General features: G+C 47.5%; 1 protein-coding gene across 1 annotated transcript; it reads left to right on the top strand.

Moving 5' to 3' along the window:
* The first annotated feature begins 279 nt into the window (after positions 1-279).
* LOC144101731 (uncharacterized) lies at positions 280-7,404 on the top strand. Its single transcript, XM_077634863.1, has 2 exons — positions 280-634; positions 6,978-7,404. The coding sequence occupies exons 1-2, from the start codon at positions 335-337 to the stop codon at positions 7,227-7,229; spliced, it is 552 nt and encodes a 183-aa protein (XP_077490989.1). The 5' UTR covers positions 280-334; the 3' UTR covers positions 7,230-7,404.
* Positions 7,405-15,176: the final 7,772 nt, after the last annotated feature.

Raw genomic sequence — 15,176 nt, forward strand, 5'->3', positions numbered from 1 at the left:
TGGCAAATAAACGCAATTACAGAAACTAATAACTGAACCACCATTTTTCTTCCTTCAACATCTCTTTTCCGGTGTCAATAACTGTCTAATGGGCCTACGTGAGAGCACGTACCTCTTCGTGCACACATTTTAGGGTGTGTGGTATCATTTAGGTTATTTAGTTCTTGTGAACTTGTGAAGCCAGCGCGTGCGCTCTAGAATGGCTGGTAACTACCCTGCCCACTGCAACAAAAGGCGCCATCATCATCATGAGTAGCTGGGCGTTCGGGAGTGTGGAAGCACGCGAATGAGGGTGGAAGAAGTGGACGAAGGCGAAGCGCAGATCCGCTGAGAGATGGGCGACGGCTGGGGGGGAATGGCTGTGCCGGTCAGGCCGCTCAGGCCCTTAGAGGAACAACCCGGGCGGGTAAGCGACCCGTCTACCGCGTCGGCCGTGGCGCTGGCGCGCATCCGCCGCGACCTGGAGGAGCTGCGGTTTCGGCCGCTGGCCAACTGGTCTGCGGGGCCGTCGCACAGCAACGATCCGTTCCGGTGGTTAGCGACCCTGCTGGGGCCGGAGGAGACGCCGTACGAGGGAGGCGCCTTCGTGCTCCGCATACGCTTTCCCAAGGACTACCCCTTCAAGCCACCCAAGGTACGAGCGCCTCCGTAGCCAAGGATCCGAGACAGTGTCTTTGAGGTCGCTAAGCCTAATTCCCAAGAGAGGGCACCGCGGCGCGCGCAGACTTAGCATAGGTTCTAGCTTTTGCTGCATGTGACAAAGCTCTGATGATTCCAGTAACGAGGGTAGAAAGAGTATTGAAAGTGCGTTTGGTTGGGCGTGTGTTGAGTGGGGTCAGTAGTCCAATGCTCGCCGGCCAGGGCTTGATTAAACATTTCCTGCTGTCCCGCGAGCACGTTACAAACAGTAACGTTTCTTATACCTAGAGAGTTGCGGATATAATTTTGAAACTCCGCTTACGCATAGCTTTTCTTTGTGGCCATTTTCCGGAGAATAGTCGATAGTGGTGCCAGCTAGGAGAAGCGAATAAAAACTGTCTCCCTTCGTCTTCATGAACTTCAGGCACATTGCAATGTGTTGCTTTTACAGCTTTTTAACTGGTGTATTACCTATTCGTATCACTCTATCGTTTTTTTGTCTTGTTACCTGGAACTAGAGTGTTTACCAAGCATTTCCGTCTTTTTAACTAGTACAGAATTTATTTTGGGGCCTACACGTGTCTGTCTCGCCAGTCACCCAACCTAAGAGTTTCGGCCCCCCTTACACCACACACACTTCAATGCATGACGTCCATGGGAACTTTCGTGACTGATGTGATCAATTTCACTGGCGTACAAAGTGCTGGTTCGTCAAATGACGAGATATTTCGATATGCCTCTTACTTAGTGGTATTCTACCTCTTGTGAGGCTCGGGGCGAGGAGGAAGAATCAAGGACGGCTTCTTATTAAAGATAGAAATATAATTTAATGAAAGTTAGGTGCGGTAGCGCCCATATACACAACACATCACACACAAGGCTTCGGCTGTAGACCGTGGACAACGTAGTGACACTCCAGCAAAACAGGGGCTGCCGCCTGTCATGCATGAGGACGGGAGCCAAGCATGTGCCGCTATCTGTTGCGAGCTGTCATAGGTGCTCATATCTCTCACTTTTAGCCAGCTGTATAAGAAAAGATAGCTAATTTTGCTGCCTTCGAGGTGAGCATGCGTTTCTCTGAGATTGCACCGGTTTCTCCGTACTAAAGCAGCACGTCCGCATTCTGGAGTGGGGCGCGTCCGGTGCAACATCATCGAGGTTCCTAGGATTACAGTCTAACTCCTGAAATGATACGGCATTTCGATAAGCCAAGGCATCGTTAAGTCACTTATTTTAATTAAAAATGTGCGTTTTCTGGCATGCGTCAGCTGACGAGGTTGTGGTGGTGGTGGTGGTAAAAATTTATTATTTACAAGGAGGTGTTTGGGCCCAGGCCGTATGACCCAGGTCCTCACAAATCTAGGTGGAGCCCCTATTCCGGAGCCCCAATGGCTTCTAGCGCCGCTCGCGCCCTGGCGACCAAGGTCCCGCGATAGCCTCCTAGCTTTCCCGCAAGAAACAGGGTCGGGTTGTTGTGCCCGGCTTCCCCATAGCCCAGTGTGTGATTGGCAGGTCGTGAGGGTACACGCTGACGCTCCAACAACAGCAGCCTAAAACAAACTAAACTATTCAAGAGCGGACATGAGTCCGGCGTCGTAGTTATGAGGACCATCCTATTAGGATTACGCGTGATATGCTTGCCACGGACTAATGTCACAAAGCCCGACTTCGCTGTGAAGCCGATGGTGAATACATGGACTCTTTTTTGCCTAAAAGTAATTCCTCCATACACTCGTTCCGCTTGAAGAAAGATCTGACCTGTACAGTTTATTTTCCGGGACAGTGCATGGTGCCTGCCTAGTGTGCCCGATCAAGCGGACAGTGGCAAAAGCGCGCGCGAAAAGTACATCGAAGGCAGTCTTGTGGCGAACGCGAAGAATGATAGTCAACGATGGTTTTCATCATCTATGCCAAATTAAGGTGGCGGCATGCCCTTGAACTAGAGAGGAGTACCCTCTGTTGCCTACAGTATGATGTTCGAAACAGATTTAGACAGGGCTTAATGGAGGCCAATGGTAGAGGTCTTTCCACTTCTGTGGAATTTCAGTTCAGTTCATTTTATTTGGAACATATACACACAAAAGCGGGTGACAACAGCATCTGGGCCCTTAGCGAGCGACTCATGATGATGTAAGTTGAAAGAGAAATGCAGGGCTCTTCAAGAGAAAACGTGCTCGCAACAAACAGGAAGCCTCCTCCTAAACGATATTTCGGGAGTCATCGCTATTTACTTGACAATCAGTCTTCCTTCATGACTCCTAGACATGCACTGACAGCACGGCGGATCTGACTGAAGGATGCATAATGATCAGTTCTCGGCGTTAAATACTTACACTAAAGAACCATCCGCCAAAGACAGTCTTGGCGAGTGTGCAGTCGCACTTGTCCAAAACTACGGAGTCATAGCCCATGTACTAAAAGGAACCAGCGCCAAAGAAAGGCCGGTGGATCATAAAGGAACCGCAGGCAGAATTTGTGGTTGTCGAAAATTTTAAGGGAGGCGTGCAAACGAGTGAAACCGTGGCACTTCGAACAGCATTGCAAAGCACGCTTCCTGTGATAGTCCAAAGAATTGCTTGAGAAACACCTCGAGTAAACGAACCACGCATTCTTTCCTCGTCTTACGACTGAGTTTAGAACCATATTGGTAAGTCAGCACCATTGGGGTATTCCTGAGCGTGATCTGTGGGCATCACGAAACGTCGCAATCCTCTCACCGAGGCTGTGTTTACTAAAAAACAATATTGGAATGTTTCTAAGGTTACAGATGCACCAATTTTCACAAAGGTCTCCTGGAACCAATCAAAGAACCGTGGCATGCGCCTTTCAAAGCATCTCTTTAATCGTCTTCACATGACCGTGAGCATACTCTAAAGCTGTACTTCTTAGACACAGTGACGTTGGTTCAATCGAAACAAGCTGGCGGTCTTGAGTACTGGCGGTAATGACGCAATGACGCCACATCGCCACACTCTACCGACATGAGCTAGGCTACATGGGATATTGGAGGGAGTGAGCTATCCTCTATAGCGGAGAGGGGGGTTACGACTGGGCGGCCTGCTTGTGCCGCACCCCCCCCCGCCACGCAGATACGGGCCGGTGTAGTTTCGGCTACTAGGCTTTGTTCCGGTGCAGCGCCAGCGGTGGGGATGGGTTGGCTGGGGCCCACCCTCTGGGGATGCGAAACCCCATGGGAGTATCAGCTACTCCCAGACGACTAAGGGCTAGTCGAGCTCGTGTGCACGTCTGGCGACCGACGCGCCGGTTTCTGGTTGCGGGGAAATCAGGTACGAGCGGGGGTTCACAGCAGCCAAGCTCCGCGAAAGCGATGCCTCGGGGAAGCAGCCTCACGGCTGACCGCGGGGCCACTAGGGGTCATTGCGGGACGCCGAAGTAGGGGGGCGTAGTGCGACCAGTGCGGAAACCGTCGATGTTGTGGAGTACCGGCGGAGTAGGCGCGGGTCACCTCACTCTAAGCCACGTTCTTGGTTTGTGGCCCAGCCTTGAACACTCCTTCCTCAGTAGGCGCGGAGCAAGCTAGGGGAGAAAATAAAAGCGTGGTGTGTTGGTTGGTTGGAAGCACAGGTGGAGCCCCCGGAGGTTTTAGGCCATGGTGCCGAGGGCCGGAGGGCCGACAGGCTGACGACCTAAGCTTCTATTGGCCGGATCACACCACACATACTTCCGGTGTCTGAAAAACCACCAAAAGCACTCGACAGTTAGCAGCTGGAAGATTGGAAATAAACCCTGAAATTCGTGGAGGGGCCCGAGGTAGCTGACCCCGGGTTAGGTTCTCCTGTCTCCGGCGGTTGGACTCTGTTGAGTTTCGTGGGTGGTCCGGCATCCCGTGAGCGGGGCGCACCATTGGGCAATCTTGACGCCCTTCCTGTCCTGGCCAGGCAGGCCACAATGGAGTCAAGACATTCGAAGGATCAAAGCAAAATAACTCGCTGTCCACATTCCCATCCCTATGCTCATGAGTCATAACACCTTTTCCTACAACCATACACATATTCATTTCATCCATCCTCTCCGCTACGTCACAAGGGGAGATCAGGGGAGCCGCCCCGGGCCCGATTACCCGGCTGTGGGTCGCTATGTAGCTTCCCTTCCCCTCATTTTTTTTACATTTTTTTCCATTTACCCACCTACGGGAGTTAAAATTATACCATCACCCTAGGGCCTTTTCATTTATCTTCAAATTGGATTAAGCCTGTTACTGACAATCTTTTTTAGGTTGCCCTAACCTAATATATCTCCTCTATTGCACTCCCTTTAGAGGCGGAGTATGCTGCCTAAGCCCTACGTAGATATACATAACTAAAAATACGGAATGCTTATTGCTGGCAACAGAAAGACTCTAGCAGTATACCAATATTTAAGCCGAAGTTTCTATTCCCTGATTTTGATAAACTCTAGACCTCTAGTGCCACGTTTGCTAACTACATCAGGCCATTATTCTTTCTAGTGGGAATGTATCTCAGTTTCAAAGAGCAAGCATTTTGTTTATTTAGTGATCGAAATTTACCTCAGGAGCTGGGCAGCACACCCCGCCTCTGAAAGAGTGTAGAGGATAGATTGCTTCCGTTAGACTCCCATATCGGCTAATTTGTGTTTATAGTGCACCCTTTCTCGTCGGCCATATTGCGATGCTGAGGACAGCATAACTGCGCCGTTGACACAGAAGCGATCGGGCACTTACAGCGACAGCCTTTAAAGGAATAGTTCTCGAATTTGCAGTGTTGGTGTTGGCGCCCCTCCATGTCATGCGGATTATAGTCAACATGCAGCGACGTCACGCATGACATCTCTCCTGCGCGCCACGCCGAGTTTATAGTCTGAACACACTGATGTCATGAGTGACAGCGTAGTGCAGTCACGTGCAGTCTAGCACAGAAGCAAAGAAATTATAAGGAACAAATAATAATCACGTGCAGTCTAGCACAGAAGCAAAGAAATCATAAGGAACAAATAATAATGCATTGACCACAGCAAAGAACCCTCTCTGAATCTGCCATTGTATAGCAGTGATCTTCCTGTGAGTCCTCAGTCTGACGATGCGGGCTCACCCATGGTCACTACGGGTGATCTTCGAGGGGATTGTCTTTTATACTTTTGCTGTTTTGTCTAAAAACGCCCAAGTTTCGTTACAGATCCTGAACACCCAAAGTATGCGTAAAAAGGGCCCAATTCATCACATTTCCTTCGTGCCGAATGGGTCCGGCGTTGTGACCGTTGTACTGGTGGCCCAGCCAACACGACGCCAACGCTTGACGTAGGCGTAGACGAAAAAGACTAGAAAGACCCTTTCAACACCTTTGCCTGAGTCGCGATTCTGAAGCCCCTCTTGTCCAGGCGTTCTAAGCATTGTACATAAACTGCGTTGCAATCGTTATTCTAGGAGCTCATATGACTCCTCCCTGGCGACAGATGCGCCGAAAGATAAACAGAACAGGGACCGTAAGAGAACCAGGAGACATTAGCCCCGGACTATTTCTCTCTTCCACACGCAAATAAATAGGGGAAGCCATCTTGTCCGGGCAAGAACTTGAACAAATCAGTCAAACTCCGAAGGACAATGCAGAAAATAGGCACATATTTAAACTTGAACTAACTGTGCTTTATTGAAACAAATCCGTCCCCCAGGAAAACAAGCCGAGCATGCACAGCACGACAACTAAGTCGCACACCATGCAGCAACGATGGTTGGCAGATAAAGTACTATCGCCGGTGTGAAAGCAAACTCAGTTCTTTCTGCACAAAAGATATAGCTGCAAAGATATCAAAGATATAGTCGTGCTGATGCAATTATCTCCTTGGATGCTGATGTGATAAGGTTTGAGAATTTCGCACTCCACCGTGCCTTTGCCTCTACCTAGAAGACTAGCATTGGAAAACAGCTGGTAGCAGCCGCAGTCCCGGCAGTAGAGAGCCTGGTTTGCTCCGTCAGTGGGGTTCAAGGAGTTGTGCTCTCGCAGACTGTCAGTGATACATCGACGTGTTTGGCCGATGGGAACTATGTCACAAGTCAGGGGAATCTTGCACACCACACGTGTCGCACATGTAACGTAACCGTTTTCATGCTACGTTGTGCAGACAGGATGTCTGGTTATGCTATGCACCGTTCGTCGTTTCACTGGTTTATTTGTTTCAGACCATGTATGAACTGTCCCAAATCGCAAATCTTCGATGCTGCAATTCTAGCAACGGCGTTTAGTCGCTATATAACGGGGTACTTGCACTCCCAGCTTCAGGAAAAAGGCGGTTAGGACCAGTCCTTTTCTTGCTTCCTACATAACGACCACTATAGGCCTGACCGCTGTCTTTTTGGTTCGCAGGTGAAGATGGTTACAAAGATTTACCATCCAAACCTCGTTGCGGAAACCCCCGTTTGCCTGGACATACTCACGTCAAACTGGTCTCCGGCTGTGTCCATATCGGACGTGATGCTCTCCATCTGCTCCCTCCTGCGGGCCCCGGACATGGACCACCCTCTTAACCACGAGGTGGCGCTAGTCTACAAAGAAAACCCCGCCCTGTTCAGGTCTACGGCGCGCCGCTGGACCGAGGAGCACGCCATCTTGAAGTGACCATGGTCATGGGGCTGCCTCTTGACGCCACCTGGGTATCGACGCACCAGGGGTACATAGGCTGAGCGACCAGGGACAGCTGTTGCAACCAAACGAATTCAGCACACTTGCAGCGTCCCTTACGGGAAAGCCTTGTCGTGGCCCATTAAACGGCGGCTCAGGCAATGGAACAACACTTTTGGTCCGGTGTAATAGCCGGTAAAGGGAACTAATAACGCTCTTCCGATGCATGGGCTTAAGTCTTCTTGCATCATGAAGAACACATGCATGCAAAAGTGGGTTCAGCGCTGCTTATTGCGCTATTGGCATTACTGAACTGGGTCTCACCTGTACAGTCCCAGTTGTCAAGCTGGAAAGCTTGTGTTCGGGCTTCAGTGTTGCTGATATCCCCAGACGCAAGTATAAATTTGAAGGCACACTTCCTCTGTATTTTGGAACACACTTCAGACTAGTTTGCTCAGTAACTACGCACACAGCAGGCTGAGATTTATTTTATTCACCTTTGCCTCATATTTACGTCGCCTGGAATTCTTCCTTTGTGTCAAATATTTGCAGTCCGGTGGTTTTGTTTTTGATTCCAAACTTTTCTTTCTATTTTCGTAGAATAAGACTCTGCAAGAAACATCCTAATGTGTAGACGAGAACCACTGCGTTAGTAGCTTTCTTTGTCTCTCGACGTGAAGCTGGAAAGAATATTTGTCTGTTCTTGTTCTAATAATCTACTAAATGAAAGAAACATGTATTTTTAAATATTTTAGTACAAAGACAAATTAGATATCTGTTTTTCGGCAGAAACAACTTTCACGTAAATATACTTCTAGTAGCCGCTAGACATGTAGTCAGAGCAAGTGCAAGTTTCACCCTTCATCTCTCCTCACTGTGATCTCCTCCCTGATCTGCTCTGCATCTTGCGCATTGAAGCGCCTTCGACGACGGCCCACCCCACGCAGTAAGTAGCACGATATCGCACCCCGTAGATATCCCGAATATCTTGGCACACCACCACGCATACAAGAGGGAGTAAAACACTGGTAAAACCTGCTGATTCTTAGATTTTTATTCGAAGTATGGCATTCTGGGAACAAGCATTGGTGCTCGTCAACTCGCTGACATTTTAGCTACATGCGTGGAGGCGCCTCTGGAAGAGACTTGTCTGGTGGGCTAGCTGCTCGAAAAAAAATTTTCGGCGTGAACAACTGATTTGGGCGAGTATTGCCACAAAAAAGCTCGTTCCTCATCTCGCTCGTGAAAGCACGCAAAGTCGCTTGGTCTTACAAACGCTGCCCCTGACAGGAATCGCTGTCATAGCATGGCGCCACGGCGCCGCGACATTTTCCGGAAACATCGTCGCCGTGGCTACCGCTGCAGCAAAAAAAAGCACAAGCCAGGCACGAGTTTCGTGACACCAAGGTAAAAGCTGATTGTTCGCAGCTTCAGTGTTCCCCGGCAATCTTTACATATTGGCGGACCGTAGGCAAAGAATACTTTACAAAAGAAAGCAGCACAAAATGGTTACGCTGTAACACGGTTATTCAAAAAACCTATTTCATAAGAAAGATGAGCTCGGATGGTGTTAAGGTATCAATGGCGGCTTCTAGGTGGGAATTTAAAAGCCGCAACAAGGGTGCACGTTTACAATGATTTGGTGGCCGTAATTGGTTCTATGGACCTCCTTCACCCCGCGACGTCACGAAGATGCGGTGGCGCTGATGTTAGCAGCGACTTTCGCATGGTAGGCAAAACAGGTTCCGCTTGCCCGTGTCTACCGCAGCTGCCGCAGCTACCGGCGGCTGCTTCAAGCCTGTGCACCGCAGAAGCAGCATGTATTGACCAGCTGCGTCACTGCTGGATCCGCGTAGTAGCATAAAAAATATTAAATTAGCCTCGATAGGCTTCTCGCGCATAAATGCCGCATTCGGAAACTGGCTAACAGGCATTGGGCCACGATAGTAAAGCGCGAAGTCTGGGAGTCGATAGGCACTGCCACTCAATGCACATAATAGCATGCAAGTTACTGCGTTCATTCACCTGAACTTCAGGATAGTATAGGCTGATAATTGCTCAAGGAAAAAAAGACATATGTAGCTGCACACGTACTTATCACCCTGAGCCGGGGTGCACGGGGCGCCGACAGGTTCACTCGCCCCCAAGGAATGCGTTTTTTTGTTAATAGCACACCATGTTTTAATGGCGCGTTTTGTGACATTTAATATTTACTTGAAACTGTTTCTTGATATGACGACGTAATTATTTCATTCGAGTAGAAAGAAGTCTGGTAAGTTGTGTCAATCTTGCGCGGTCGCGTTGGTGTGCTTAGAATAGCACGTACCTTAAGTGTGCTAAACGCCATATGCTTTTTCATTGTATCATGCATGTGTCATGTTTCATGAGGTAATACATGATCGCGAAGCTTGTTTGGAAAGAAGCAGCCGCAGGCGTGCTACTAACAGACACGTGGCGAGATTGAGAGGGGACGTGGCATGAAAAGTGTTTTCGTTATTCATGCATGCGATATGTAACTAAACTTGGTGCAAATAAAATTCCTACGCTAGTTTCAGTCATTCCTTTTATTTATAGCTATACCTGATGCAGTTCTGGGCAATTATAATTAACACCGTCGTCAAGTCCCCCCAAGGTCTCAAATAATTGAGTATATAGTGCGCAGTTTTTTATGCCAGCATGTACATAAAGCCCTGTTCTGTATGATGACGCGATTAGTTCTTTTTCTATATGATCAGTACTTATGCATGCATAGTTACATGAAAACGTTTCAAACAAAAATTAACTAACACAATACTGCACCTGTAGGGAAAAAAATCGAGAGATTTATTACGCTCCTCAACGTCTCAGGAATAGATTGCGACAAATTGAATCATTTGATTTTCATGCGAATTACGAAGGTGAGTGATCCAGTCGCAGAAAATGTGAGAGGTCAGAAAACGAACCTTAAAGTTTATTCCCTCGTTTATGGCATCTTCGCTTTCGCTTTGGTCAAAGAAATGCGGCACTGAAATCAAAGAAATTACCTCACAATTTTTGACGACCACACTTCTAAAAAGCGTAATTTATAAATTTGCACTCAATATTTTGCTATAATTTTTCGTCACGAAACTAGACTTCAGGGCTGGGAAAGAAAATAATTCTAGAAATCAAAAATTTTCACCAAATCGACCAGCTTAACAAGAGGACAAGTCGGCCTGGCTGGTGCGTGGTCATGCGGCTAAAAACAGCGCTAAGCGAGACAGGAGATCGGGGACACGACGCTGTCCCCACTTTTCGCGCAGCGCGACACGTACGTATGTCAGCAGACGATGAGCGCATGTGTGCTCCGACGAAAAAACGCCAGCACTTCCCCTCAATACTGTCCCGAAGTAAAATAATTCCGGCTAGTGCAGAGTGTCAAAACTTGTTTTATTCAATGCCTAGCGCATAAATAAACGGCAGGAACGCTTTCTACATGTTTACTACTAACCATATATACAATACACAGTGGCAAACTATTTCTCTTTATAGGCCACACGTGGCCAACGCCAGCTCGTGTACTTCGACAAATTACTAAGTTGGAAGCATCGACCATTGCTATGATTCGCAGAAACTGGAAACGCGCCTACAAGCCTTGAAAACCCGCGCTCAACACCTATCCGCGACGCCACTCCCCGACCTTTTGCCTACCACGAGCTCGCTAGCGACTGCAGCGCCACCTCGTTTGTTTACAAACATGCAGGAGGTCCATAAGGAGGAATGATCCATATTTCATGGCGGCGTGTATTATTTTTTGATTGCTTGTATTATTTCCGTGTATTCTGTTCTAGGTTGGCTACATTTGTTATTAAGTTGTTTATATCTTTTAGAAAGAAGAAGTATTAAGTTGTTTATATCTTTTAGAAAGAATAAGTAGGTTCGTAAGAGATTTCGCATGTTTTGTCAGCCTCCAAACAACTTTCAAATTATTCGCACAAGGAGTGAAGAAGATGCGTGCCTCGCACGAGGTAAGAACAGCGCGGAGCAAAACATGCTAGCGTCAATAAGACATGCATTGCACCTTTATTTTTCGGTCTCATCACTGTTTAATATTCCGATGAGTTTAGGGAAATTACCACTGTTGCTTCCGACAAGATTTTCTAGCACAAAAGCGAGGGAGTTTTCAAAGTCTGTATAACCGGCGTGCCCACTCGTCACTTAGTTTCCGAAATCGTGTTCAACTGGTTTTACTTAACGGTGTAAAAGCATGCAAGCCTACGAAAAATGTCACGATATGTATGTTCCGCCACTCGCGATTGACAGAAATCAAGAAATAGAATCCTTGCCCGATCTTGACTACCCAGTGTCCTTAAGTAGCACTCATGAACAGTCTTTCCGGTTACCAGCTAATATGCGCTAGGAAACAAACCAGCCATGCTATCGTGTGCAAGCGTAAGGCAGAGGATAGTAATTCTTCACCTTGACGTGAGAAAGGCGAGACAGGTGAGCAGAAGCTATTATGGTAGTGCTTCCCAGCCCCCTGCAAGAAACACACTCCGACGCACCGATGGATGACCGACTAAGTTCACACGCACTTTGGTAAAGATAGGATTGACAGAACTTGTGCTCCTGAATATCACTCCGTATGCTGAAGCTAGTCGCAGAGGAGGACACCGCAGTAGTTTTGATTACCCGGGGTAGTTTAAAAGTAGTAACACCAAATATTTGGCTTTCAGATTTTTTTTTACTCCATTGGTACACGAGACTTTAGTGAACATGGATCCCCACATGGAATTCTTCTGCCTCGGGTAAACAATATAAAATATTTTTACGCAATTTCGGTTTTAGTTTCAACAGCCATACAGTAGCTAGGACGTAATAGCTAAGGTTGGGGTGGCTACAACACAGCTGTTCAAAACCAAATCTTTACGACAGAACTACAGTTAAAATTAATTTCCGGGAACAGATCAACTTCATGTGTCAATCCAAAATTTACTGATACCTTGAGCATAACAGGAAAGAACACACCACGAAAATTTGTTGCTGGTCTTTGCTGGAATCTCTGAATAAGAGAAGAAAATGAGATTAAACAATAATTTCCACCCGCCGCGGTGGCTCAGTGATTAGGGTGCTCGGCTACTGATCCAGAGCACCCGGGTCCCAACCCGACCGCGGCGGCTGCGTTTCGATGGAGGCGAAACGCTAAGGCGCCCGTGTGCTGTGCGATGTCAGTGCACGTTAAAGAACCCCAGGCGGTCTAAATAAATATCCGGAGCCCTCCACCACGGCACCTCCTTCTTCCTTTCTTCTTTCACTTCCTCCTTTATCCCTTCCCTTACGGCGCGGTTCAGGTGTCCAACGATATATGAGACAGATACTGCGCCATTTCCTTTCCCCCCAAAAAAAAACAATTATTATTAATATTTTAAAGTATGCCAAACTTTTTCCACAGGGGTGTTTTTCCATTTCGCCTCCATTGAAGTGTTGCCTGTGTGTCCAGATGAAGCCTGCGAGCTCGTGTTCTGTAACCAACTGCAAAAACACTACTACAGGTAATTCGTTTAACACCTTTACTGCATATTTCGTATTCCCATACACTAGTTCCTTGTCAATTTCTCACAAATGCCATTGAATAACTACCTGAGATCGCTTAAAACGAATGAATAAACGTTTCAATCGGTTGTGGTATCACGCCAAAAATTTTTCCAATTCTTTTAAACACGAAATCGCATTTTCGCTACTGCGATTTGCCAGTTTTACAGCTGGTGATGATGATGATAAAAATTTACTTCATCAAAGATCAATTAATTTCTTACTGTAATCTGATCGGCTGCCTTGCTAACATTTCTATTATTATTAATATATTTTAATAGTTTTTTTAATCACTCGGCTGCAAGTCTCACAGCGTCGATCTCCTGCGTGAGTTATACATTCCGTGGTTTTTTTCGGTGTTTCTTCTTTTCCTTTACTTCTCTCTTCCCCAGCAATCATTTTATTCTCGTCCATGAAAAAATTCGTCTCAAAAACTCTCTGTGCACCCCATTTCATGGCCGATCCCCAAAATTGGGCATGTGCCATTCTTTGAGGATAACAACAACAATTTTCAGATCTTCAATTGGTGTCAAGTCTTTTTTTTCTCCTTGACCTTGGGGATCAGTGAAATGACATGTTGCGACTTCCAAGGCCCGATGCACGACCACCTTTTGGGTTTTAGGATCCGAGCTGGTTACCGTATACTCCCACTCTGCTTGGTTAAAAAGGTCTGTGGGAGCTAGGTTCCCATGGCATTCGTACAACATAAAAGCTATATCGGCCTTTGGATGGCTACAGAATATGCATATTGGATAACATGATCCGGGATAAATAATCGACCATTTACACGCAGGAAAATCGCCAATCATTCCCTACGGGCATGTGCGTATCCTAGGCAGGATGAAGAAAAAGAAGAGGTACTTATCACAGCGCTTGACATCGGGCGAGGCTTGGTCCCCTTGCTGTGCAGTCAGACGAACGTGGTCATCTTTGTGGGCGCTGAGGACTTCAGCCACCACGACTATCGTGAGTACAAATCATCTCCTAATTGCATGCAACCCACCACTCTCAGTCCACAACCGAGTCTTCGAGTTCGCACTAAACGCCCTTTGAACCCTGCGTCCGTGCCAGAACGCTGACTCAACAAGCTGGGCTGTGAAGGCAACGCTCGCCTGCTGCTCGAAGGACGGATTTGGACACGGGTTGTGGTTTAAACTTTCCTTAATAAAGGATGAGAAACTGCTAGTCTATTGGGTACGGTGTTAATGGTGTAATGAGATGTAGGCATAGAGTTTATTGCTATTATTTAGACAAGCGTCAGGCCGTGACGTCCGAGAGATGCGGCGGCGCTGGCGTCAGCAGTGACTTTCGTTGTGTAGGCAAAAAGCGGGACCTTCCGCATTGGGTGCGCCACGCTTGCGTGTTTTTGGGCACAATTCACGGCGTGCCGACAAATTGTGGTGCGGTTGGTTGAGCCGCAATGCAGAAGAAAGGAAGCGGCATAAGTTTCCACGGGTTTATTGCAGTCAGATAGGCGCGAAAGCGACGGGCAGGGGCCGAGGAGCAAGACAAGTTCGGCGACGGATCGGCTTCGCGGATTACAGCCGAGCTCGTGGGTTATTACGCCGAGCTAATTTCACCCCTTGTTATTACATTGCGTTTCTGCATTCAAATCTAATAAGTTGGTTCGCATCCCTTACTTCGCATCGTTGCTGTTCGGTCGATGGGTGAACTGTGAAAAAATAAATTAACGCCTGTAACCCGTTCTCATTCAGTCGTGCTCTCAGCATAAGTTTAGGCGCGATATTACGCGTGCTCGGGATCGTGAGTTGAACTCGGGGGGCCTTTTTCAGATGCTTATCACCCGGACAACGTCCTGAACATCACTTCGCGCAAAAGTAAAGACAAAAATTAAGCTGCCGCCAGTCGCCTTAATTCAGCGTCCACACCGTGCCGCGCTGGAAGAAGCACCGGACTCGGGCAGTAGCACGCACGATGGTTTTTTCTCTGTGTTCATTTTCGGGAATTTCAACAAGTGTGTCGTTTCAACGCCGGTTCAACGACGCTATAGGATCTCGACAATGTCGCGCAGTGTTATTTCCCAACTTAATTGAATTTTCACATTGTACGTCGATCAGAACCTGGCAAACACAGCAAATTCCGCGCCAAAAACCACCCAACCAAGCAGAATGCGCACACATGAATAAATTCTAAAATAAGAAGCAAACGTTTGTAGCTTACCAAAGTGAGCGTAAATTTCGTTTGGAGCTCGAGGAAAACGTTTATGAATGCGCTCGTGGAGCTCTCGAATCACATTTGCCTTATTCAAAGCAGCTATATTGTTCATTAATTTCCAAGTTCTCCGGAGGGAAGCGGCTATGTGAAAATAGGAAGCACATTACAAGGTTCGTCGTGTCAGAAAGCTGATTCGCGTCGTGCATCACGTCGTCCTAT

Source organism: Amblyomma americanum, chromosome 8 (genome assembly GCF_052857255.1).
Source record: "Amblyomma americanum isolate KBUSLIRL-KWMA chromosome 8, ASM5285725v1, whole genome shotgun sequence".
Lineage (NCBI taxonomy): Eukaryota > Metazoa > Arthropoda > Arachnida > Ixodida > Ixodidae > Amblyomma > Amblyomma americanum.